The following is a 27,629-nucleotide window of genomic DNA, read 5'->3' as shown; positions in this document are numbered from 1 at the left end:
TAAGGCTATGCTGTTGGTGAACGGAGATGCATGAAATGTCCTGCTTAAGAGAAAAATTAAAAGCTCCCTAGTCAGAGCTTGCTGTAAGAGGATGTTTATATTGAAATAGCACCTAGAGGCCCCTGTTACGACGCAGTCCCATTGTGCTGGGTGTCATTCAGGCAGGCTCTAGCTCTACCCTAACCAGCATGTATAATTCAATTATTATACCCAAACAAAAATCTACTCAGCCCATTGTGGTTTTTTCATGATGTTTTAATGATAAAATCCTCCAGGGGCAGCTTGCCATAAAAGGGTTTGTTCGATAGTTTCCTCTTCCTTCCCATTCTCCTGTGCATGTTCCTCCTGTCCCTCACTCACTAGACCTGCGCTTGTAGTCCTCCAGATGTGCCATAATCCAGCCCGCGGGGACCAGGAAGGCTGCAAACATCACAACCATCGCAATGGCTTGTTGCTGCCAATGGGAGAGAAACCAGAGGTCATTTGGGGTCTTGTGCAGCATTCCATGCATCATAAATCAGTATGGAGGTGGGAAACCATCTTATTGGACTTTGTGGGTTCAAACTGTAGCCTGCGTAGCTAGTTCCAGTAGATCTCCAGCCTGCATTCTGTGTGCATTGAACTCAACAGGAGTTTCAGGTCGGAAGTTTGGGTGTGCAGGGAATGTAGGAACAGGTTCACAGTGAGACCAGGAGCCTTGGCTTACTAGAGAGATGGGAAGAGGAGCAGGAGATGATATAGCTAAATGCACCGATTCCCACTGGCTCTGGACTAACTGTGGTTTGATATGTCAATTTATTTCTGTCACTGCCTGTTCATGTATTTCTGCATCTAAATTTGGGCATGGAACTCAAAGTAATCCAGTTCCTTAGCTCAGACCTTGTCATTAGCTGGGACCTGGTTTGGGACAACATGACTTATGAGCACCTGCCATCTCTACCTGCTGGCATAGAGCTGAGCTTTCCTGTTCTGGTTTTCAGTTTGGTTTGTTCCCACAGTTCAAGAAAGCCCAGGTCATAACATTCATCCCATGCACAGAAGGCTCACTCTTAACTTCTCAGCAATGGTTCCAGGTCTAGGACGTCCAGAATCACCGAGCAATAATTGCTCGCTCTCAGCTTTCCAAGGTCACTGATCAGTGCCATGAGCCTGCCTGCTCCTCCCATTCAGCAAGAAGGTTGCAGCCTGTGCATAATGCATTCCTGAAGAGAACAGTGACAATCAGTCTGACTTTTAAATCATTTTGAGGTCCCAAGAGCAGCAGCAATGGCCTGGACAAAGTTTCACCTAGTAACAAGTTGTCTGCGCTGGCTGCAAACAGTTTTTCGCTCACTGTATGTACAACTGTTCCTTTGTGCTCTGTTCCTGAGAGCAAAGCCCATTAATAGTATAAAAATTTGGACCGAAGTCTGAGGCTCTTATTCAATTTTTATTTAGACCTTACTCTGGCAAAACTTCTGTTGACTTCATTGAGGGTCTTGAGTAAGGAAGGGAAACTAACAATTAAGGCAGTGTGTCAGGATTTGACTTTTTTCTTGAGTTTAGGATAGGCCCGTGCCCCATGTCACAAAATCACTTGGGAAAGGAGAAGAAAGCAGGAATACAATAGAGAATTCTGCACAGCTACACATTGATGACAGCAGATGCAATTTCAACAGGCAAAATTCCCATTTTAAAGGCTTGACTAAAATAAGAGTTTGGTGGTGGTGAGGAGAGGCGATTTGAAAGAGGAAGGGAGGTGTTAGATCTCTATAGAAATACAAACAAAACCAAAAGTAGAGTGAAGCAAACTGCGACACGACCTGTTATGCAATGCCCCTATGCACTGTTGCTAAATCTTAGTGATAGAGCAAAAATGGTAGGCAGTTGTAGCATGATCCCTTGCCCTACCCCCTGACAAGGGGAGTGTTTTTTATAGCCAGAATGAGACAGTGTCTTCTTTCTGTATGACTTTTTTTTTAAAGTTTATTTTTATTTATTGGCCCATATGAGAGAGAGGTGCCCCTATTCACCTCTGAACACAACACTTCTGGCAGGCTACTCAAAACAAAGAGCTAGATTATTCTAATAAAAGGAACACAGTTTAGTTTCTGCCACTGACTGTTTGTTTAAATTCACGCCATAAGTCAGCCTGCAGGTGACTGATCCCCACTGTTTCCTGGTACGTGTAATAGATCTGAGCAACAATGGATGCTGACTTAACCTCTGTCACAGCTCCAAAGAGGCTTCCTTTTTAACCAAGTAGATGCCAAACAGATTTTAAGTTGAGTTAAAAGGAGAGATGTTTTTTGTCTGCACATTTTGGCCTCTATCCTGCAGTGAACACGATGCAGGCAAATGGCTGCACCTCTGCAAAACCCTGTTGATTCCAATATCAGAGATCTCTTCGGGATCAGAGGCCTTTGTTTGGGGTCTCCAACTTACTGGCTACATAAAGCTGTTCACAAAGCAGGGAATTGCCTCTGTATGAAAAGAACGTATCTTATCAAAATCAGGAGATGCACCAACATCTGTGATGGTGCCAAGTGGAGCAGAGATGGGTCCAAGCCATATAGTGCAGGTCTGGAACCCACTCTCCCTGGATTTAGAAGTAGAATTGTGGTTTGTTCTGGTATAGGTTCAGGCCTGGTGCGTGTTCACACCCAAAGCTGAACAGCTTGTCCCTGCCTACTGGTGAAAAGAGGTCCTTTTCTGTCATTTGACTGATCAGAGAAGGAAGTAGAGTATAAAGAAAAATAACCCCTGGGAATCAAAGTGAGTCAACTTTAGTTACAGCAAAGCAGCCCTATTGACTTCAGTGCAGTCACTGGGAGCAGAATTTGATCCATCATCAGGGAAAACACTCTGAGCTGATCAGCAATTTCTAAGAAAAGGGTTGATTTTATTCCCAAGTTAAACTTGCCATTTCCCTCTTCTTTATACCTTTACTTTTATGCCCATATGAAATTCAATGAATGGAAAATGATGAGTCTCAGCTTCTCCTATCCTCACCCCAAAGAAAACTTGCTTAAGTTTCTCCTTTTCTTAAAGTGTCATTGTTTATATTTTCTTTTCCATCAGATCCTCCTTTTTTTGCTTTCACACACAGGAGATACTTGTCATTTTAGGAGATCCCAATGTTATCAGTGATTTTTTTTTTAATCATTTTGAGTGCCCAGAAGACAATAAATTGCTACATTTGCAATAATAGATTATCAGTAGTCCCTTAAACCAGCGGTAATCAACTATTTTTTGTTAAGGTCCAAATTTCTTGATCAAGGTATATTCCCAAGAAAATAATACCAAAATAATAACGATAAGTTTAAAAAAAAAAAAATTTTAGTGATCCATTCAAAAGCGTCTGGTGGTCTGGATTTGGCTCGTGGTCCGCCTATTGACTACCCCCTGCCCTTAACAAAAGGTTACTCACAGCTGGAGTGACATTATCCTCTGGTGGTCCAGATGTAATTTTTGCTCTGGGAACAATCTGATTCCTTACTGTTGGGTTGAGCAACCTGAATGCACGTTGAAAACCCAGCATGGCTCTTCTGCGTTCTTTTCCAATCCAAGCTCTGTACCCTTTGTAGGGAGTGTAATCAGTCTCAGCCTGTGGGCTGTGAGCTGCAGTTGTCTGTATCACAAGTTCCTTGTACGAAGGCGGTTTAAGGCAGTTTAAGTTATTGCGCTGGTGCCAGATGTCAAAGTGATAAACAAGTTCAGTTGCTTCATGCCTGCAAAATTCTTAGCACTAGTTAGTTCTGATTGGCTGGAGAGTTGCTTGGTCACACCTTCCAATAAGTACAGGCAGCCACATATGGTTTCCTTTTAATGCAGGGGGACTTCTGGATGAGTGTCTGAACCTGCTTCGTGTGTGAGCTGGCGTGTGTGAGACTAGTGCTATTTCACAGCTGAAAGGGGGACAGTAAAGACCGCATGATTGAAACATTCAAGTGCATTGGAGTGGACCTTTAAAAAGCACCTCTATGTGGGAGAGCTCTGCTTAAGGAAAGCATTTCACCTACAGAAATAGAGTGAAGTTTTTTTTAAATTAGCAAAAGAAAGCAGAATTAATGTTTCTGAAGGAAGGCAGTGCAGTCTGGTGACTAAAGTGGGGAGACCAGGAGTCAAGAAACCTGAGTTCTGTGCCTGGCTTTGCCATTGGTGTGTTGTGTGACTTTGGGTAACTGAGCCTCAGTTTCCCCCTTTGTAATCAGGGAGAAGACTACCTGGCGTACCGGGGTGGTGTGATGGGTAACCAATGTTTGTGTTGTGCTTGGAGTTCCTTAGATGAATGGCAGCAGAGAAGAGCATGTTAGCATGTTTCAGATGAGAAAAGGCAATAACTTGAGTCAACAGGAGGGAACTAACGAGCACACGCTGCAGGTGCTGTGTTTTAGGAGGGCTGTGTGGATCCAGGGAAATGAGTGCTCAGATGTCAACCACGCAGCATGCTGAAGTTGAACCCATTCTCCTCCAGCTTGTGCTGCTGGGCTAGGGGTCCAGAGTGCAGGGGCTTTGGAGCCTTCAGTGAGGCAGTTGCAGACCCTCTTCTCATGTGACGCAGTGGGAAGACCATTGTATAACACGGCAACTCAATAATCTCCCAGACGGCACTGAACCCTGGATGTGCCATGGTGAATGTGCACTTGTGGGGGTTATTCAGCAGCTTTTAACATGGCTCGTGGAGGAGGCTTGGATTTCTGCCCAGCCCCAGGTTTTATGGTCTGGAGCATGTAGAGACCCCCGCTTTGGGAGGTGGAGTTCCCCACTGTTTTCCTTCACTCTCTGCTGCAGACCAGAATTATTTGCTCTAACGACCTGTGTTGTTGCCAGAGAAGCTGCAGTACCACCCTTCCACCCACATTCCCTGCAGCTGAACTTTGGTTCCCTTAGACCTTGCCAGCACTCTGTGTTTGTACATGGAACAGGCACTTTCAGAATTGAAGCTGGGTAAACATGGACTAGTCGGAAATCCGAAGTCCAAGGCTGATCCTTTACTCATAGGAAAGCCTGAGTCCTGGATGCGGCTGTCATTTTCTCTGGATTACCCTGAATTTCTTCTCCTGTTTCATGTTTAAAAAGTGAGCTCAGTGCTAGACCAGCAGCCCTGGAGAAATCCTGTGCTCACAAAAAGGGCACAGTATAGAGGCAATGGCAATCTGAGCTTCTCCCCTCACTGCTCCACCATTGGGTGGGCGGAGAGGGTAGTTCAGTTTCCAGGCCTGCTGTATGCTCCTGACACTTACAACAAGGCGGGTGTGCGAGTCCCAGCCGTGCTGGGTATTACTAAGCGATGTGAACACCTCTCCGTTAGGAAAAGCTGAGCCTGTTACCATCCAGTGGTCAATAGGAGAGGGTTAACAGCTATGGGTCATTAGTGACCTAGACACTTCCTCTGTTTCAGACCCCTCTTTCCTTCAGTTGCCTCTGAGCAGGGACAGGGTCCCCTGAGCTATGACAATGGTCACCGCTAGCCATTCTGGATATCGGGTTCCTACCTTTCTGTGTGTTGGGTTTGTATTTCACAGTAGCAAAACATATGGGCTTGAAACTAAGTGATGTCCTCTGCATAGGCTTAGTGAAGGTTCCCTGTGTGTATGGGGCATTGCTCACTGCCCGTGTTATCATCATCCTGCTGGCACCATCCCCTTCCAACTCCTGTCTCATGGGAGCTCAGACTGGAATGGAACTCCGCTTCCTGATATGGAAAAGCACTGCATTGTTAATCACATTTAACCAGGCTGTGCTAGCAATTTCAGGGTCGATCCCCCACGGCCCCCAACCCACCTGCAGAAATCACAGCAAGGGAGGCAAGTTCCCCATGCTCAAATCCTACCCCCTTTGCAATTTTAGGATTATAAAAGGAAGCTATAAACTCAAAGATTATCCCTGGGAAAGGGAAATAGTGCCCCTGTAACTTTCAAAGGCCAGAAGTGCATATGATTATTAAACAATCCAGTCTCCTCCTCCTCCTCCCCACTCCCACCATGTAGCCAGATGTTAAAACATGTAAAGGAAAAAACAGCCGTGTCTTTTTAGCGCTGCAGAGGGGTTGGAGGGATTTATGCTGGCAATCCACACAGAGCTCTCCCCTCTAGGCTCAAGAATGCAGTTTGTTTTCAGTTACCTTCCCTTACCCTCCTCTCTACACAGCTCCGCCGTCTAACAGCGGCTAGGATTCCAGTTATGATTTCATGGCGTCTAGCAGACTCTCTACAGCTCTGGCTCTGCAGTTTGTGGGATCTGTTTGTACATTGTCTTTGGAGGAGGAGGGAGAGCTACATTCATAGAGCTGTTACTGGAAGGCTCAGCTTGACACCCTATAAATAGCATGCACAGATAGATTAGAACGGAAAGTTGGTTAAAATGATTTTTCATTGAAAAATGCAGTTTCATTGAAATTTTTGATAAATTGAAAATACAGTTGAAATCCAATTGTTTGTCAGTGAAAAATACTCAAACCAAAACTAAACAAAATCTGTAATTTAGGTTTTCATGTACACTGTCATTTCAGTTTGGTTTCGGAAAAACAAAACAACAAAAATTTCAATTTGAAATGAGATGAAAATTTTCATTTACGTTTTCTGTTGAAAAATCAAAACTATCAGCAAGATATTAATAAAGTTGTTTAGTTTCAAAATTTTCACTGAAATAAAATAGGTTTTTTTGTTTGTTTGGTTTTTTTTTAAACCACATCCTAAGATAAGTGTATTGCCCTTAAACTAGCAATGTTGTTGGAATGGAAACTCTCTGGTTCCCTCTACAGGTGAAGTATGAGAACTGAGGGTTCCTACCTGTTGGCAGATATAATTTGCATATCTTAGAGGAGGTCCAGAGATTGCCCAAAACTGTGCCATCCAAAGTTTCTCTGTGTTCCACGCTCATAAACAGCATTACAGAATGCTATTTAATTGTAGATGAGTGAAAGGGATTGCAAGTGTGAGACTTCATGGGTGTTATTCAAGAGGGAAAGTGGGATACCCTAATCTAGAGGTTAGTGGACTCAAGCTAGGTAACCAGGCCACAACTAGACAACCAGGTTCTTATTAAAGTCTAATTATCTCTGTTTTGGTCAGATGTCTTTGGTGGCTTATATGGTATCTGCTCTGGAGTGGTGGTAGAGAAGGAGAGAGGAGCTAGTAACTGAAGTTTATGCAACAGTAAACTGGAGGAAGCTAACATCAGCAGGCTGGAGTAAGTCCGCAGCAGAGGGGACCTGCTGCACCCAGTTGAGTTAGGTGGGGATGGATTTATGGGTGAGGTGTAACTGGTGTTTCTGCTATTAACCAGAATTGTGGGTAGGTGAGCACAGTCCATCTGATCAGTTAGTTCAGTGATTGGTTTGTTTGTTTAGGACTGTTTGTGCTCCCTGTTTACCAAGACACTGCATGTGCTTCTGAGAAGGGAAGAAAAATAGCTTTAATGGAGACTAGGGTACTTATATTTGAACATCCAAAAGCCATATGTGTGAGTGTGGTTGTAGATGGGGCTCAAATGTTATATTTATTTAAAAGGAACTATTGAACCTGACCCTTGCACCTGAGATTAGGATTCCAATATTGGATTGTCTATTCACAGGGAGCTAATCTGAATTCTCACTGTTCACTGCTATCTGCAGTTAACTTCTCTATACTCACCCACATTGATAATTCATCTCCATTTTGGCCTGCCAGCATCATTGGCTAGTCTATTCCTAACCACCCTCCTTTCCTTGACATGCACTCATTCCTACACACCTTTCAATACAATACATCAAAAAAAACCTTTCATTTAATAGTAGAGGGGGCTAGTAATCCAGTTTTACCATTTACTTCATGGGGTGCTGTATATGTGATTTGTGATTCATTCACATTTTCTATAATGTGCATTTTTGGCCTGATCCTGAAACACATTGAGTCCTCCCTACTCCCATTGATTTCATTTCAAATGGAGGATACTCAGCATCTCACAGCACTGGGCCCTTATAAATAGGAATGATTTGTGCTTGCAGATGGATCTGTCTGTGGGCTCTGTTAGCAGCTGCTCAGTCACTTGAGGCAGAATTCCCAGAAGCGGCAGACAAGTGCCTGAGCCCTTCCTCCACATAGCTAAGAGGAAGAACAGTATGGAAAACTCAGGCTTTTGGTCTAATCTACTTAGACTGAGCTCATCTCTGTGGCATTTGAGTTAGTACAGTAAGGGGTTGAGTCAAAGTCCCTAGAAATCAATTGGTGTCTTTCCATTATCGTCACTGGATTTTAGATTAGATTAGTTATACTCTGGAGGAAAAAAATGGGTTCCCCAACACTGGCAAAGTGGATGATTTTCCAGCTCCCCTGTCCGAGTGTCTTTCAATCAGCTGATCTCAAAGGTTCTCAGTCATTGGAACAGTCCACCATGGGCTGAGTAAACTCACCAGCACCTGGAGTCTTTAAATCAAATCTGGATGCCTTTCTTTAAAGGATATGTGATAGTTCAACCACAAGCTGTTGGCCTTAATGCAGGGATTACTGGCTGACATTTTATGGCCTGTGTAAAGCAGGAGATCGGAATAGATAATCAGCGGTCCCTTCTGGCTTTAAAAATATATTGGTCAACTTCAAAATTCATTTGTTTATTAGATCACTCTCCAAAGAAATACATCTGCTTTTCCCTTCCAAACAGAAAAGAAACACACACAAAAAGAACTGAGTTCACCGTATTATGGCAGTCATATAACTAACTCAGAGATTTCTTTCATCTGAATCCAAACTAAGGTCCATCCACTCCATATTCATGGAGTAGCTTAAAATTCACTTAAGCTATTGAACTAATTCTTTTGCCAGTTCTGTTTTATTTTGGGTGAGGAGATCATGCTTTTTGACATTCCCTCACGCAGGGCTATTGAAAGATAGGCAGACAATTGATCAAAATGAACAGCTATGTTCGATATTTTATTTCAACTACTAAAGACAGTTAAGAATTATTGAGTTGTGATTCTTCGTCACATCTGAGTCTGAATGAAGTATTACTTAAGGCTAGCCTACGCTTAAAATACGGCACCACTGCAGTGGCACTGCTGTAGCGCTTCAGTGTAGGCACTACCCATGCAAGAGATAACAAAGCCAAGCAACACTAGCTGTCTGTGTTTGGCACAAAGTATTTATAATTTTTTTACATTTTCAAATAAAAACATTCAAATGGGCATGTAGTGGAGTGTGTGTGTGTGTGTGTGTGTGTGTGTGTCTATATATCTCTATTAAAGAATCACTTAATTTTAAACATGCAAAATAAGGTTTTACAAAATAAAAGTATTGGTTTAGGTCCTTAAAAGCTTACATAATTACACCAAAATATTTACATTTATAATCATTTTTTTTATTAAACTACTTTAATTGTTTTTATACAATTGTACTCATTACATTTTCATTTTGTACATTCGGAGACAAGTTTCAGTGGAAACACTTATTTTTCTTTTTGTAATTTTGACTAAATTGTCCAGTAGCCAAATGATTCAAATTAGTTTTTTTTTTTTTCCTGCTAATTATTTACAATTAATTGTTTACAGACAATTCCTTTGGGAAAAGGGCCCATTTTCCCTTAGAATAGCTGTAAAGGCTCCTGGGGACAAAAATGTAGTAGTAGCCACTACCTGACCCCCTTGTATAATTTGTTTCACTCTTCGGGTTTCACCCATGTGACTGTACCTAGTTATACTTGTAGTTACCCTACTGGAAGTTATTAAACCAAGAATTTATTCTTAATAAGAGTTACTATTTTAACATTTTTATAACTGTTACTTTTTAATATTTTTACAACTTTTAACTGTTTAATTCCCTTCAACCCTGCAGTATTAATTTTTACAAAAGCTATTTTTAACTTTTTTTAAAAAAATTATTTTTGCTTTTAATTTACTATATTTTAGTTTTATATTATATTTTGCTGCTATAGTTTTTAGCGTTTTACTGGCAACAGTTTTCTGGTTTTAAACTTTTTATGTTTTTACTTGCTGTGTTTATTAGCCTCTGATTTTACAGCTTTACTGAGCTGATTCTTAGACATTGTATTTATTTCTTAAGGTGGTGCATTTTGCTTGTAAAACTAGAGCCACTAAGTACAATTTTTGCAACACAGGTGCCTTAGCCCGCGTTTTGTTTAGTTATCCAAAGTTCCCTCCATTAAAGTTTTAGAAAAACAAAAGTGTAAAGGTGGATGAGGTGAAAAGCAACTGATTAACCCTGTGAGATCATTTTAAAGTACAGGCTAACAATACCAACATTCCTTAACATTTCAACTGTGGCTTTAAAACAAATCTGGAAGTGGGGCTCCATGGCCCAGAGCATTTGGAGAGTAGGAGTTGCTGCCACACCACAACCACCTGAGTGTGCGGAAATGGAAAGGGTTCCAGCTATCCTTGCCAGCCATCCCAAGGCTGTGTTTCTTGAGGTGGTCTATTAACCTTTCTGGTGGTTTCCCTTTACAGTGACCGCTGCAGGTGTTAAGCGGTCATCAATCAAAGATATAGTGGTTGTCCCCGTGTGTCAGATGTTAAAGGTGCCGCAATTATCGGGAGACATCAGGACACCCGGCTACACTGTATCTTCAGGTGCTTCTCTTGTGGAGCTGGGGGCAGTTGGCCCTTGTCAGCATATTGCCCTGGAGTAGGAGACTCCTCCTGGCAAATCAGCTCAGCCAAATGTTCATTCGATTTGCCATTCATTTGTGCTGTAGCGGCATATAAAAGGACTTGATTCCACAACACCCAACGTAGTGGATGGACTCCGTGGCCACACCCTCAACTGCACCCCCAACTCTATGAACTCCCTTGAGGACTACGTCACCCTCCTTTTTCTCTTGATTCTGGAAGGTAATTTGGGCAGCCACTTTTTCTCCCATCTGTATGGCTCTTTTTCCTTTTGGTGTGTCAGGGAATGCTTGGCTTACTAACAAATGAGCTTGCCTAGCCCTGGTCAATATTGCCTCCCACGGTCATGCCCTGTAAAGTCAGGGTGCCCAAAGCCAATTTTACTTGGGGGAGGGGAAAGTTGGTCTGGACAAAAAAATCTATATCCAGCAGACAGATTACTATCTTTTAAAAGGGCAGCACAAGTTGAATAAGTTAAATTGGGGATTGTGACCAACTGGGCCAGCCAGGTAATTACATTCTTGGGGGTAATACTGCCTAATGATTTTTTTTAATGCCTGTATTTTCTCTGGTTTTAACACCTAATTTTACTACTGTGGTAATATTAACAGCCTTTTATTCCTCCCCCTCCTTTCCTTCCTCTTGATAAGTGGGTCCATAGGTGCTGTTTCCTCTTTAAGTTGTTTCACCAACAATGAAGCAAACCGGGAAGGGTGCCTGAAGCTTCCTTCTGATCAAGTGCAGTTCCAAACCTCCTTACTTTTCAGCTGTTTATCATTTTTATAATTATAATAAGGGGGATACAAATCTACTTCTTCCCAGGCACTGCCTAAATCTCTATCCCCCCTCCACATGGCAGCAATAATTCCCTGAGCAGCAGCAAGCCACTGTGCACACTGGAAAAACTTCTACTGACAGACTATATATGGTCCCCACTCTTACATGGATTCTCTTTTTTCTCTTCCAAGATTATTTGAAAGGCAGCCTGTGTCTCTTTGCACTTTGTTTCCCAGATATGAGCTATATCTTGCCACTGCATCACAGTGCACTATAGCAGACCCATGCTGCATCTTACAGTACTGTGTCTGATGTTGGCTCTCTATCAGTTGTGTATGCAGCTCACTTTGCTTTTTGGCAAACTTTCCTACTTCTTTATTTAACTGCTTGCAAGCCATAAGGAGCCCATGTAGAGTAGCTAGGTGCTTTTTCTTATGATTTGGCATTGGCTTTGTTTTCACTGAAGCATTAACTCTATCTATGCCATTTTACCTGTAAATGCTCCAGCTGACCATGGGTTTTTCCCCCAGGTCATTTATAAAATGCTTCCATATCTGAGATTGGTTCTAATCTAAGGCGGGGGGGAGGGTTGTCACTTCTCGGTCACCTGATTCACTCATTCCTGCAAAAGACATACAAATCCTCCTCCCGAAGCCCAGTTACATAACTTTGTGGAGAACCATTTCAAGTAGGTTGTGAACCTTCCGAAATATAGTGAGAGAAATCGTTCACATGTATGCCTCAAAGACTGTCTCACATACACCTGATTTGCCTACCCAGGGATGCCAATTGTTGCAGGGCACTGGCTATGATCCATGTAAGTTACCAGTGAGACACAGTACGCCTGATTTGCAGATCAATAAGATTTAATGCACAAGGATTTCTTAGATAGTTAGCTCAATACAAAGCCAAAAATTAACTATAACATATTTATACTCACTAGACCCAAGGGATTATGTGTTTACTGCAGAAGCTGTATACAGGAATGGCTGTCATTGGGAGCCCTGCCAGGTGATCAAGATAGGAACATCTCCTGCAGAATCAGGTGGCGATGAAGCATGTTCCTTTGTCTGCATGGTGGCTTTTTATATATTTTTTTAATATAACATTTATTTATTTACTTATTTTAGGTGACTTTTTATGTTCTTTACTTTATTTTTTATTCTTAGTAAGAACTAATATGTATATTCTTACCATGACAAATTGGAGCAAAACAACATCCGGCAGTGGGAGAGGTGATGGGAAAAATCACCCCAAATGGTGGGAAAGAGCATCCCTTAACATAAAATGTATAAACTCTTATCCTTGTTCATCTTTATTTATGTGCAGCTGCAAACTAACAAGCTATGTGCTGTGTTGTGCCAAACCTACATTAGTTATTATTTGCTGTAGTATGCAGAAACTGAGGTACCACAAAGTTACTGAGCAATCTATTTGTCTCTGTCAAATGTAAAAAGCAGACAGGCTGCTGAGGCGTTAGATCAAGCAATTTGATTCTTGTTCAGGGATTCTATACTATGAATAATGGAAGAGTGTTCTGCAAACAGGATGGTGTTGCTGTCTTCACAGACCCAAGATACAGGATGGGACGTTAAGATTGGCTAGGCTTCTGATTTCAGCGGGCGAGAATCCACTATTGATGGCATATATCGGCACTGATGCAAGCATCATGGGATAATTCTCAGATTAAATGAAGTCATGGAATTTGGGAGAGTGCTGAAGAAGAAAGTTCAAGTGATCTTCTGTGGGATCCATCCTGACCCATGAGGAACGGGAGACAGAAGGCAGAAGACTCTGGAAGTGAACCCCTGGCTAGGTAAGTGGTGTAAGGTGGAGCGTTTTGGTTTGTGGAACCCTGGTCCACCTTCCATGGTGAGAAAGAGACTGTACAGTTTGGATGGCCTTCATCTCTGTAGAATAGGAATGAATTTTCTCAGGGACAGGCTGGCTAGACTAGTCAGGAGGGCAATAAACAAACAACAAAAGGAGAGGGTAAAAAGAGAGTACAAATGAGTACTCATTTAGCACAAAATCAAGATGTTGTTGAGAACAAAAATTAATCAAGGCAGCAAGGGGTGTGCCTAGAAGAAATTCATTAATTGCTTACACACCAATGCTAGGAAGGCAAACACCTATCATGGATGGACTAGGTTTACTTGGCCATACCTCATTGCAGGGGCTGGATTTGTGACCACTTTAGGTCCCTTCCAGCCCTATGTTTCTATGATGCCTTGAGACTCATAAACTATAACAGATATACTGTATTCCCTTAACTTTTGTAGTGCCACTTATCAATCACTAGAGGTTGTGAGCCATACATCAAATCTTATTTGTTTCCCTCCTTAAGTAAGATGGGATCTTGGGGGCTGGCAGGGTTTTGGTCATGTAATTCTCCAATTCAAATACCTTGGGGTTGTGCTATCGAGTAAGTCCTCCAGAAACGTACAGATGTCCTGCTTCCTGCACGGATGCAGTCTTGCTTTTTCTGTGACGGATTTCCTGTAACACATTTCCTTCTGGGCAGTAAACACACTGAGGGCCGGGCTGTGGCTGGCTTTCTTGCTACAAAGTAGTAGGAAGTTTGTTAGATCCTTTCTGTAAGTAACTGCTGTTCGTAATACAGGGTTTACCTTGACATCACTCTGCTCAGCAGTGAGATATGATCTGATACCATGAGTGGACGGCACAGCACACTGGACCAGAGAGAGGTAACATTGCCAAGGTTCAGACAGCATTTCGAACTGTGTATGACAGCCACAGGGGCCAACAAAGTGCAGGATGAGCAAAAGATTGCTCTGGTCTTAACTGTGGCAGGCACAGAAGCTCTACACACCTACAATGGATTCCATACAGATGGGGGGAGGGGGGGTGGGAAGAGGGGAGAGAGAGGAAAGCCTTTTAGAAATAATGAAAATCTTTTGAGATCATTGTGTTCCTATGTCACAGGGGAGTCGGGGGCCAGCTTACCTGTGACAGGCTACACGGAGAGCTAATGCAGATCCACCCTGTGAGTAATTAATTGCCTGAGGCTTGTTAATTAAGGAACAGCTGGGCCTAATAAATGCTTCTGAGGGCTCAGTCAGGAAGCCCTAGGGCACAGAGGAAGCTCCTGAAGAAAGGGAGCTTTCAGGGGAGCTGGTTAGAGAGATTACCAGAAAAGGGGACCTTGGAAAGGTGATCCTGGAGCAAGCAGTTTCTAGGGATTTCCTTTCAGAACTTGCTCCATGAACCCAACCATATGCTAAAATGTACAGCAAAAGCAGGGAAGTGCAGGTATTGAGTACAAAAAGGGATGCCTCAAGTAAAGAGGGAGAGCTGTTTTTAAGCACAATGAAGGAGGCTGAAAACTCAAATGACTGGCTAATTAAAATGCCTACAAATGGCACTTACTTGTGCCTCAGGGTCTCCATAAGTGTAATAAACTGAAATAGAGATATAAGGAGCACATTGAAGTAGGAGAGTCAAAAGCGTGTGTGAAAGACAACCATGAAGGAAAAATTCTAGTGTTGGGAAAAGTGCACACTGATGCTTAAACACTTAGTTTGTGATCGTACCAAAAGGCAGCAAGCAGTCTTGGGCCTATATCTGTGTGAGGTGCTTGGTCTCATGCCACAGAGAGAGAAAGATAGGGTTACCATATTTCAAGTTCACAAATAGAGGACACTGCACAGTCTTTCTACTTTGAATATTTAACATTTATAAATAACAAGTGTATTGGTCTCAAAAATAAATGTAAGTCAAATTTAGATTTATCTTTTTACATGCAGTCGGTCTTTTCCTACTGCCCTTCTTCCTTTTGTGCCCATGCATATTTCTCTGCAGAGCATATCTTTCTCAGCAGTGGTTGATTGCCCATCAAGTAGCCATGAAAATCTCTGCAAGATGTGAGTCTGAAATTGTACCGTACAAGCAGGATCCCTTTCAATGACTCAACAGTCAATACCATGTCACCCTTACTTCTGCGTTGCTGTTGGCAGTGGTGCTGCCTTCAGAACTGGGCGCCCGGCCAACAGCCACTGCTCCCTGGCTACCTAGCTCTGAAAGCAGCACTGTCACCAGCAGCATTGCAGAAGTAAGGATGGCAAATCAGTAAACATGCACATCGCTTTTAGGGCACTCTGGGAATTGCAGTTCTACTGGAATTGATGTTGGAAAAAGGACGAGCAAGGAAAAATCATGGACATTAGTTCATAGTTCAAAAATCTGCCTAGACTGAGATCGGAGACCCAAAAAAGAGGTCATGTCATGGAAAACCCGGATGTGTGGAAACCGTACAGATAGAAAACATAGAACCAGATATGGAAGTATCAATAGCATCATAGGTAGATGTATTCACAGGAAATGGGTTCCTCCTGGTAACACAAGATATAGTTAAGAGCAGATGTAGTATGTACCACAGGTTCTACTCAAAAAGTTCCACAAACCTTGAGAAGCTAAAAGACACATGACTGCAAATGGTATGATTTGGAGCATATTAGATATTGTAAAACAGTGAGAGTCCTGTGGCACCTTAAAGATTAACAAATTTATTTGGGCATAAGCTTTTGTAGGCAGAAATCCACTTTGTCAGATGCATGATATTGTAAGAGCTGATAACATTAAACTGAGTAAGGCCAAGTGTCAACTTAAAACTATGGAAAAAACATACTTGGGAGTCGGACTGACCTTAAAGGGCCTGATGTATCAAAGATTCAGGCAATGCTAAACATGCCAAGACCTGAAGATAAAGAGGGAATTCAAAGGCTGCTAGGCATGTTGAATTATATCAGCAAAATCATTCTTAACTACACAGCTCACACAACTCACTTAAGATATCCTCTCCATAGGGCAGCGAAAGCATGGATGCCAAAACGTGCGAAAGTTTAGTGATTTAAAGCATATTCTGACATAAACTCCAGTGCTGCAATTTTTTGGCCCATGGAAAGATATCAAACTCTCCACAGATGCCTCAAAAGGAGGGCTGGCAGCAGGACAATTATGATGCTGGTCTCCTGCAGTGGCTGTGACAGCTGCAGAAATGATGTATGCTCAAGTTGAAAAAATGACACTAGGTCTGGATTATGGATGTACAAGATTTTGCCAATTTCTCTAGGATCATAGCTTTAAAGCAGAAACTGATCACAAACCACTGATTACAAGACACAAAAAGGGATTTGGAGAAGCATCACTGAAGATAGTTACTACTTTTGAGACTATAGAATCTCAAGATACACTTTGAGCTCTGCCACGTGGCTGTGGACCCAAGAGGCAGCTAAGGTGACTGTACGTGTTTATCTCCTTGGATCCAGGGGAGCTCCCAGTGCAACTCAGAGCATCTTTGGACTGTTCCAATTGGCACTTCAATGCCAACAGCTCCAAGGAGCCATTCTTGCAGCTAGGGGTTGCTACAGCACAGTGTTCTATATACAAATCCTTTTCCCTGGCCATGCCCCTTCTTCTGGGGGTCAACATGGTGGGGGCAGAGTCAGTGACAGAGCAGTGGGCACTGTCTGGGGTTCTTTGCTCGATGTCCCCTTCAGGTTCCCTTCGTTTCGCCCTTTGACCTTTACGCCCATTCCTGTTTTTTCATTCGTTGTCCCCTGTAATCAGTTAGTCCCAGGCTCAGTAGCTCCTCCCCTTAGGCTGGTGGAGGGGCTTTAAGCTGTCCTGGAACCCAAATAGTAGCTGTCCAGTAGCTGCTCAATGCATTCCCTGCCCCCAGCTGTGCTGGGTTCTGTCCCTGCCTTTGCTGCCTGTAACCTTGCTCCAGCCCCCAGCTTCTTCTTGGTTTCTGATTCCCAGTCCTGACTGCAACTCCAGTTAACCCTTTGATTTCAACTTCTAACCCCCAGCTCTGCATCATTCTTGAACTGCTACGCACCCTTCTCCCCCCCGTTTGGATTCAGCTCTACCTAGTAGGCTGGACTTTTGCTACAACCATTAGGCAAGACCATCCATGACAGGAATTACCTCACACTTGTACTGACGGACTGGCATATCTGACTGTCAAGCAGTCAGGTCACTTGAAAGTTATTCTGTTTTTAACACTTGAGGCCACAGTTACTGTTTTGTATGATAGTGTACATTTGATGAAGCTGGATGTCATGCTGGCTGGATTAGAGGGGCCCTTGAGGTGTATTCAGGAGCTCTGATTACTCCCTGATTAGTCTCGCGTGGGGGGGGACAATGACATTTATGATATTGTTTGACATCAGTATGTCAAAATCATAGTAATTCATGTAAGATGTGTCATGTCAGGTACTGTTAGAAAGGCTAGAATATGCTAAGTAAGATGATGATGTTTATGTTCATGTGTCACATGTGTAATGGAAGCTATGGATATGGTTGATATATCTGTTTCAAATTGTGTTGTCTGGGTCACACCCCAGACAGGATGGCTGCAGAACAAAAGCCTGCTTGATGGCCCATTAAGAAACTCACAGATGCAAGGAGCCCCAGGGGAGAAGCCAGGAATATACTTGATGAGTCACCAGAACTTGCTTATGTGACTCTGGACTCCATTTTGGTTCCTGTGAAATTCCACATGCAGCATGGAAAGGGCCAGAGGACGTAAAAGGCAGAGGCCTGGGATCCATTTTGTCTTCAATCCTGTTCATCTTTCAGCTACCTATCTACCTCTGGATCAGTTCATCTGCAATTGAACTGAAGCTGTGAAACAAAGGACTGAGACCCATCTAGGTACTGGATGTATACCAGAGGGACTATGCAAGCCTGCAAACTCCACAATTCTCCTAGAACCTGATATATATGGACTTTCAAATCATTTGTATGTATCTGATTGCTTTAATCCTTTAACATTCAGGGGCCTGGGTCCAGTGCTGCGGTTCAGGGGTCTCGGCCCAGTCTCTCTGGCTGGGTTGTATGGTCCAGCTACGAAACGGCCCTACCCAGTCTCTAGGCTCGGGTTGGTCGGAGTATCGGCTCTGGCCTAGGTCTCAGCCAGCGGGGCAGCACATTTGCCTCTGGCAACAGTCTGCCCCAGACTGAGCTCTGGGGCCTATCTCTTATACTGCGGGTGCCTCAAGAGGCTCTGCCCCGCTTTGGCTGATTGGGCAGCTCCAGTGGCCCTATCACAGCCTGGCTTTTGGGTTGCCGGGCAGATTGGCCTGCCAGCCCCTTCACAGTCTGGCTATTTGGTTGTTGGCCAGGCTGCTCTATGGGGCTATCCCCTATCCAGCCTGGTCGCTGCGGCCCTTCCTCGGGTCCTGACCCCGGAGGAGGCCACAGCGCCTCCCTACAAGGGGGCTATGTGTATTTGTGTACTGGCTTCTTGATAACTGATGTGGGGAATCAGAAGCACTGTTTGTGGCTGGTTGGGAAGCCTGACTTCAGTGTCACCCACCAGTGCTGGGAGAATCTGCTCTTCAACAGCCTGCCCTGCCCTTGGCATTTTCAAGTGGCTGCCCTAGGCACGGACGGGTCACACTGGGGTATGTATTACTTTACAGAACCTGTTGGAGATGGGAGTGCCTTATGGAATGTTATGCTCTACACCTGTGTGAAATGTTAAATTGGTAAAAGGTACCTATACAATATTTTGTTCTTGTTATCTCAACTTCCTTCTTTAGACCAGTGGTTCTCAGCCCATGGCCTGAGTGCTGCTTGTAGTGCAATCAGCACACAGCTCCAGCCCATGTGACATCCTCAGGGCTATACAGGTAGCATATATATTGTGTGGATGCGGTCCACATCACACAGAGACCTACATGTGCGGCCCACAATGGTAAATAGGTTGCGGACCACTGCTGTAGACTGTAAGCCCTCAGGGGCAGAGATTCTTTTTTCTAAGGCTTAAATTCAGCAACGTACTTAAATGTGTTCTTAAAATGTAGCGTATGCTTTACATTTAATCATACGAGTAGCCCAATTGACTTCAGTGGGACTATTTTTGTGGTTTAAGTTATGCAGCTGTTTAAGTGCTTTGCTGCATCAAGGCCTAGACTTGTAAAGTTCAGCCAGTGGTGCACCAATCCCTATTAGGACTTTTCAGCAATATCTGAATGTAAATATTGGCTGCTGTTCTTGCATGCGATATATACTTTTGTGTTATGGTCCTCCAAATATGTAAAGGCTTTGTTGGACAAAACTAGTTTGATTCTCTATAAAGAAGAGCATAGGTTAAAGCTACCGTTTTCAGAACAGAAGTCTAAATGGGATACAGAACTGTTCTTAATCAATATGATTAGCATATCGGGTGTGTTTTGACACTTTCTTATACTTGTTTTATGTTTTGAGGACAATGTTATCAGTATAAAATTGCTGTGAGGGAAGAGTGGTGAGCCAGGGCAATTTGAGTTTTTAATGAAAAACTGCTGTGAAGTTTTCTACTGCAAATATATTAAATAGATTGAGATAGTTCATGATTATAAACAAGTCATGAATCTACACCTAAAAATTAGTGTTCTTGTTCTGATTTGAACTGTGCATATGCTGTTGACTTGTTTAAATATTTTCAAAACTTAAGAACCAGTTTGAAGTCCTTATTCAGACAGATGTCCCATTAATGTCAGTGGTATGCTGTGTGACTAGGGACCATAGGATCAAACCCTAATGTGTTCTTTTTTTGGTTTGAGTAGGATTGTTGAAAGAAAGAAGTAATTAACATTCTGGCTAACCCAATTGGAAAGAAAGGTCTCATGGCAGTTTTGTCTTAGCATATGTTATTATAGCCTAATTACAAGTCCTGATTTTTTGGCACAAGCCCAGTCAGTTTTGCTCATATACAGTGATCCAGCAAGGGAAATGATTGAAAAGAAATGGCTTCCTACCACTACCAGTGTAGAGTAAGCCTGGTCTACACCTAAAACTTAGGTTGACCTAGCTATGTCACTCAGGGTTCACACCCCCTCAGAGATGTAGTTAAGTTGATCTAAGCCCTGGTATAGACTCTGGTAGATCAATGGAAGAATTCTTCCATCAGCATAGCTTCTACCTGTTGAGGGGATGTATTTACAACAGCAATGGAAAAACCACTTCCGTCGCTGTAGCAAGTGTCTATGTGACAGTGTTACAGCAGCATGACTGCAGTGTTGCTGTTGCACTGCTGTAATGCAGCCATACCCTTACTGAACAATTTTCTGGCAGGAAAATGTTAGTGTTTGTGGAAGAGAGAAAGTAGTGTGATGTTGTCATGCAGGCAGGGGCACACAGATGCATAAGCATCAGCAAACAGGCATAAGAGTTTTACCGAAGATCACCGGGAAGTGCCCCACACAAACACAGCCTGGTCCTGTCTAGGAACTGGATGACCAAGATCTAACTCCACATCTCCTTTCTTTGTCATTTTCAACCTTTCTCTTACCCAAGAATGCAAACCAGTAATCAACAACTGAAAATAAAATTCATCTCCTTCAGAACTATTTAGATTAATCTTAAACCTTGAGTCAAACTTTCTGCCCTAGCTCAACTCTGCTAATGCTTAGTTTTGGTGATAGACATTGTTTTATTGCTACTGAATTTTTTAATTTCAGCATTTTTCTTTCACTCCCTAACTCTGACCAACCCTCCCCCCCTCAAGCTGGGACCCCCATCCTACTGCTGTGGTTAGAACCCTATTGAGTTGGAGAGAAACTGAAAAACCGGGAAAGCCTGATTTTAGTGGAAATCAGGCTTTTCACATTCTCCGCTCCCCAATCAATTTGGTTCTGACCAGCGTGGGTGGGCAAGGGGTTCAACTATTGTGGGGCTGAAGTCTCGGCTGGGAGCAAACAACAAAGTGTGTGACCCTTGAGTAACTTAATTCTCATCCCCTATCTGTGTTTCCAGATTCTTTCTAGTGTCCTCAACTCAAGCAAAGAAGATGGATGAACTCCTTCTAAATGCTCTGGAGAATCTCTCAGCGGAAAACCTTAAAAAATTTGAATTAAAATTATTATTTACTGACTATGGAGAAAAAGGGACTATCTCCAAACATCAGCTGGAGAAGGCTGTTCATCTTACAGATCTTGTGCAACTCTTGATAGAATTCTATAGTGAAGATGCAGTGAATGCCACTCTGTGTTTTTTTGACAAGATCTGTGTGAGAGATTCTGCTGCTAAACTCAGAAAGGCTATAGAGAAAGGTAGGAAAATCTAAAGTTATTGCAACTTCTGAGTCTTTCCCTTTTGGCTGATGTATATGCACCAACTGAAGAAATGGCAACTCATGTGGGAGGGATGTGAGGCCAAATTCTGCTCAGTTACACTAATGTAAACAGACTAAATCCACTTACTTTTAATTCCTGTTGAGCTGGGCAAGACTTAAACTGGTGCCCTAAAGATGAAAGGCTCTGTAGTTTATCAACAATGCCCTCTAGAGTATCCGATCTTCTAGATAAACTAATATTATAGCAGGGGTTGGCAACCTTAACAAAGGGCCATGCCCAGTCTTCCCCCTGCCCCTCTCCCAGTGCCGGGGGCGGGTCTGCAGCCCCTGTTCTGGTGGCTGTGTCCGTGGGGAGCATGGAGCGGCGCGGATCTGGCCAGGTTGCAACATGCCGCTCAAAGTCAGCGTGCATACCACTTTTGGCACGCAGGCCACAGGTTGCCATTCCCTGTGTTATACCTTTGAGAATGAACGCTTGTTTTCTAGAAATATAAGTGTAGTAAGTCAAGTTGGGACTCCTTTGGAGCTTACACAAGTAGGGTCTTCCATTTTCTGGAGATACAAGTAAAATTTCTCATGCATCGCTCTCTCTCCTGAAAACAGAATCTACAGTCAAGTGTCACAGTCTAGTCTTATTAGGACTGTTGCCATTAACCAAAATGCAAGCACTAAAAATACACCATCATATAATCGTAGAAGATTAGGGAAGGAAAGGACCTCAGGAGGTCATCTAGTCCAACCTCCTGCTCAAAGCAGGACCAATCCAACTAAATCATCCCAGCCAGGGCTTTGTCAAGCCAGGCCTTAAAAACTTCTAAGGATGGAGATGCCACCACTTCCCTAGGTAACCCATTCCACTGCTTCACCACCCCCTAGTGAAAAAGCTTTTCCTGATATCCAACTTAGACCTTCCCGACTGCAACTTGAGACCATTGCTCCTAGTTCTGTCATCTGTCACCATTGAGAACAGCCTAGCTCCATCCTCCCTGGAACCCCCTTTCAGGTAGTTAAAGGCTGCTATCAAATCCCCCCTCATTCTTCTCTTCTGCAGACTAAACAAGCCTAGTTCCCTCAGCCACTCCTCATAAGTCAGATGCTCCAGCCCCTAATAATTTTTGTTGCCCTCTGCTGGACCTCTTTCCAATTTTTCCACATCCTTTCTGTAGTGGGGGGCCCAAAACTGGACACAGTACTCCAAATGCGACCTCACCAATGTTGAATAGAGGGGAATAATCACCTCCTGTGATCTGCTGGCAATGCTCCTACTAATGCAGCCCGATATGCTGTTAGCCTTCTTGGTAATAAGTGCACACTGTTGACTCATATCCAGCTCCTTGTCCACTGTAACCCTCAAGTCCTTTTCTGCAGAACTGCTGCCTAGCCAGTCAGCCCCTAGTCTGTAGCAGTGCATGGGATTCTTCCGTCCTAAGTGCAAGACTCTACACTTGTCCTTGTTGAACCTCATCAGGTTTCTTTTGGCCCAATCCTCTAATTTGTCTAGGTCACTCTGTATCCTATCCTTATCCTCCACCATATCTACCACTTCCCCCAGCTTAGTGTCATCTGAAAACTTGCTGAGGGTGCAATCTACTCCATCCTCCAAATCATTAATGAAGATGTTGAACAAAACTGGCTGCAGAATCAACCCCTGGGGCACTCTGCTCATTACCGGCTGCCAATTAGACATCAAGCCATTGATCACTACCCATTGAGCCTGATGATCTAGCCAGCTTTCTATCCATCTTATAGTCCATTCATCCAACTCATACTTCTTTAACATGCTGATAAGAATATTGTAGGAGACTGAGTCAAAAGCTTTGCCATCACAAATATTAAAACATCAAAATTCACTTTTAAATACATTTTCCAATATATGATCTTTCCAGCAATTATTCCAGGCCCATTACACTTAAAAAAAATAAATATATATTGTTATGGCAAGTGCCACAGTCAGTTTTCCAAATTATTATTTTTAAGCTTTGATTCTTGAAAAGACTTGTGGTGGTGTTATTAGTTTGGGGTTATGCCAGGATTGCTGCAGAAGCAGCTTGAGGGAGGGTGAGCTGTGTGAGCATCAGGAGAGTTTGCTTTCTATCTTCAGCTCAGATTACAGTCTGTTTTGGAGGTAGAGAGACTCTCTGGATAGCAGGTACTGGGGCTGGGCCAACTCTCCTGGAAGAAGGAATTGCCCTGAATGCAGTGTGACCACCTCTGTTCCAGGACTGGTACTTTATTTACAGACACACACGTTATGCTTACAGTTTACCAAGACTCCATATCACTGATTACTTCTCCTTCTGGGAAGCCAGCTTGCAAGGCTCTGAGCATGTGTTACTGCTCCGTAGAAGGGCAAGGCAGGTGTCAGAGAAAAAAAAGCAACAATTTTCATATGTCTCCCACTCACCCCATCTCAGATCATTAGTAGGGTTTTACACCCTCAATCTTTGAATCTGCAGCCCAGGCCTCTTAAATGTTTGCCCTAGGAGTAACTGGGGGTGGGAAAACAAGCTGTTATCCTCTACATGGAGAAGCCCATACAGGGAGAAAGCACACACAGTGTCACTGGTTTACAGAAGTATTTGTGAGACGGCATTGGAGAGATGGGCATCTGTTTTCTTGGTTTCATTTTCTGGCTCTGTGAGCACAGTGTTGCTTATCAGTTATAGACAGCATAGCCAACTGTAATGCCAGGGTGGTCACCTGTGGGGACTCAACACCAGACCTCTGGATATAAATGTATGGATCTTCACCACTTCAGCTAAAGGGTCAGCCTTCTTTGGATGAAGGTAGTAGTATAAATCTTCATAAATTTCTGCATGTGGTCCAGCCACTAGGAGGGTGATACAGAGCTACCCTGTTACACAAACACACAACTTGGCTAAATTCTTTTGGAAGTCACTGTGACAAAGAGGATGAAACTTGGGTCTATGATATTGGATACCTGGTGTCTATACTTAGTCCTTCCTGAAGTGGCCTTGTGTAACCTCTTGGGTGTCTTATCTGTAAAGTTGGGGAATGATAATTACCACCCCTAACAAGGCCTGGGTTGTGTAATGCCTCGACATACATCATTTAGTAGAAGAGCGAGGGCTAGAACGCACAATGGCCTGGTTGCACGTTCATGGGCCTTCCCTTGTATTTGCTTGTGTGTTAGACTCTTTCCTTTCCCTACTCCCAGAAAGCACGAAGTCAGGAGTGTGTTTTTGTGAGTTCCCACAGAAGGAGTCCTAATCACATGACTTGCAATATCTGTGCTACAGTGCTAAACATTCAGGTTTCAAAACCTGCTGATGCTGCATAATATGGGGGTTGTTACAACGGTTACATGATACATTTGTGTAGCGTTGGATAAGAACTGCAGATTGACAGGTTTCACCCTAGAAGTGGCTGCATTTCAGTGGTAGTTGAAAGGATTCTTGTATATGGCCCCAATTCAGAAAAACACTTGTACGTGCACATTTATAACTTTAAGCTAGGGCTGCAGAATCTGGAACATAGTTAAGTGGTTTGAAATCCTCTAGGATGAAGGGCATTGTATACATTTTATGTATTTTATGTATATTTATGTTATGGTTTAATTTTAACAAATTAATGTTTTTCTCTCAGTTTCTAGTTCATTGTTTGTAACAATTCTTGTCACTGATTTAGATTACAGGGTGAAGTATAAAGAACATACTAAAAAACAGTACCAGTTAATAAAAGAAAGAAACTCTCGTCTTGGTGAGAATGTGAATCTAAGCAAAAGGTATACACAACTGACGATTATAAGCAAGCTTCGCTGCAAAAAGGAGAGAGAACATGAAATAATGGCCTCAGGATGGAGACATGCAAAAATCATGACTGAAAGAGCTCGCTCTTCCGTTACCATGGACTCCTTGTTTAATCCTGATGAAAATGGACAAACACCACAGATCGTTGTTCTGCAAGGAGCTGCAGGTATTGGGAAAACAATGACTGCAAAAAAGATCATGTTAGACTGGGCCTCTGGAGAAGTATATGAGAACAGATTTGCATATATTTTTTACATAAACTGTAGAGAAATAAACTTTGGAAGCAAGCAGGGAAGAATGGTTGACTTGATTTTAAAAAATTGTCCTGACAAAAATGTACCGATTACAGAGATTTTGTTAAATCAAGAAAAACTTCTCTTCATAATTGATGGTTTTGATGAACTGAGGTTTTCCTTTGATAGAAAGGAAGATAGTCTGTGCACAGATCCCTCGGAGGAGAAGCCAATGGAAGTTACATTGAGCAGTTTATTTAGGAAAAAACTGCTTCCTAAATCCCACTTAATGATCACTACGAGACCCACTGCTCTGGAGAAACTCCAACAATGTTTGGAGTGTTCACGTTACGCAGAGATACTGGGATTTTCTGAAGATGACAGGAAGGAATACTTCTACAAGTTCTTTGAGAATAATATTCATGCAACAACAGCCTTTAATTTTGTGAAACAAAACGAGATGCATTTCACCATGTGCTTTGTCCCCATTGTGTGTTGGATCACCTGCACTGTTCTGAAACAACAGCTGGAGGCAGGGAAAGACTTAACACAAAATTCAAAAACACTCACTGCTGTCTATATGCTTTTCTTATACAGTTTATTAGAGACACCCAGAAACAGTCCAAATGAAAATATACAAGATAATCTGAAGAAACTTTGTTCCTTGGCTGCAGATGGAATTTGGAAACAGAAAATACTGTTTGGGGAGGAAGAAATAAAGGCATACAGCTTAGATAAATTCTACTCTCTCCCCCTCTTTCTGAATGAGAGTGTTTTTAAAAGAGACATTGATTGTGTAAGTGTCTACAGCTTCATTCACTTAAGCTTTCAAGAGTTTTTTGCTGCTTTGTTTTATGTACTAGAGGAAGATGAAAAAATGAAATATTCAGTGACTCCTTACAGAGATGCAAAAACATTGTTAGAAAACTATGGAAAATCTGGAAATTATTTAATGTTAACGGTGCGATTTCTGTTTGGTCTCTTAAATGAAGAGACAATGAAGAACATCAAGAAAAAAATTGGCTTGAAGATTTCACCTAAAATAAAGCCAGATTTACTGACATGGGTAAAAACAAAACAAAAAAAATTGTCGTTTTCCTCTTTGCACGAAGAGTTGATTTACAAGCTTGAAGAGTTTCACTGTTTGTACGAAATCCAAGAAGAAAGTTTTGTGAAAAGTGCTTTGGATCATTTCACTGAAATAGATATAAGTAATTATTCTTTAACCCAAATGGATCAAATGGTTATTTCATTCTTTGTAAAGAGTTGCCCTACACTGAAGTCACTTTGGCTGTCTGGATGTAGATTTGGAGTTGAAGACAAGACTGAAGAATTAGCCCCAACACCAGCAAAGCGGTTATGCCTGTAAGCATTATCTGAGCACCACCAACCATTTGCAAAGTTTCTTTAATAGTGGAAATCTGTTTCTTTCTTGTTTTAGTAACTCATAAATGGCTTAAGTGACCCACAACCCCTCCCTCCTTCCCCCCCCCAAAATCTAATTTCAGAAAGTTAGTGACACGATTGTGGAGGCTTCCCTGGGTAATACTATCAACAAAGAAACTGATCCTGCGAGCAGATCCCTGCATTCATATAGAACATCCTTTTAGCCCATTGGAGGGTGGAAGGGGGAAGAAGGAGCAACCACTCTGTGTAAGGGTCCATCTGTATGGACCAGTTTGCAGCAGTGGGGCCTGACTTTTTTTTTTTTTTTTTTTTGCCTTTGCCCTCTTAGTGACTGGGACAGATGACTGTTTCATTCTCCATAGACAAAATAGTGTACCAGATAAAATAATATTGTAGTATTCTGAAGAAAAAATACTACTGTTAACCCTGAGAATATTTATTTATTGAGCCTGATTCTTATTTATACTAAGGCCATTTTACAATAGTGTGGTAAAGGATACACTACTCTTATACTCAAAGTGAGTGGACAGAGTGGATTTAGTGTAAAGGGGAATAGGGCCTATTCTCTATGCTTTAATATTGACAGTAGTGTTGTTTTTGCTAGTTGAAAGGCACAAGCTAGCTCTCAGTTTTTATTTCAGGTGCATTATATGTTTGATATATAATTCTGTACAATAAAAGAAGAACAGGTTTAGAATACTTTCTGAAACGTGGCATGCTGACTGACACCACAAAAACTTTTAGCTAGCAAAGTTTTTTTTTTTTTTTTTTTAAAA

The 27,629-nt window shown here is 42.5% G+C and overlaps 1 protein-coding gene and 1 long non-coding RNA gene across 2 annotated transcripts in view; one reads left to right on the top strand and one right to left on the bottom strand.

Moving 5' to 3' along the window:
* Positions 1–234: 234 nt before the first annotated feature.
* Positions 235–3,669, bottom strand: LOC137150008 (uncharacterized). Its single transcript, XR_010918866.1, has 2 exons — positions 3,410–3,669; positions 235–454 (listed from the first exon to the last, which is right to left on the bottom strand). It is a non-coding gene; the product is annotated as an uncharacterized lncRNA (long non-coding RNA).
* A 9,453-nt stretch (positions 3,670–13,122) lies between these two features.
* The window catches only part of LOC137150006 (NACHT, LRR and PYD domains-containing protein 12-like), a 32,713-nt gene continuing 18,206 nt past the window's right edge, over positions 13,123–27,629 (top strand). Inside the window, exons 1-3 of the mRNA XM_067543647.1 lie at positions 13,123–13,175; positions 21,125–21,420; positions 25,092–26,802. Coding sequence (XP_067399748.1) covers positions 13,123–13,175; positions 21,125–21,420; positions 25,092–26,802 — 2,060 coding nt within the window. The remainder of the gene's footprint in view (positions 13,176–21,124; positions 21,421–25,091; positions 26,803–27,629) is intronic.

Source organism: Emydura macquarii, unplaced genomic scaffold (genome assembly GCF_026122565.2).
Source record: "Emydura macquarii macquarii isolate MOO-44397 ecotype Brisbane River unplaced genomic scaffold, CSIRO-AGI_Emac_v2 contig_960, whole genome shotgun sequence".
Taxonomy (NCBI): Eukaryota; Metazoa; Chordata; order Testudines; family Chelidae; genus Emydura; species Emydura macquarii.
Note: the sequence above shows the minus strand (reverse complement) of the source record. Positions and strands in the feature narration are given on the sequence as shown.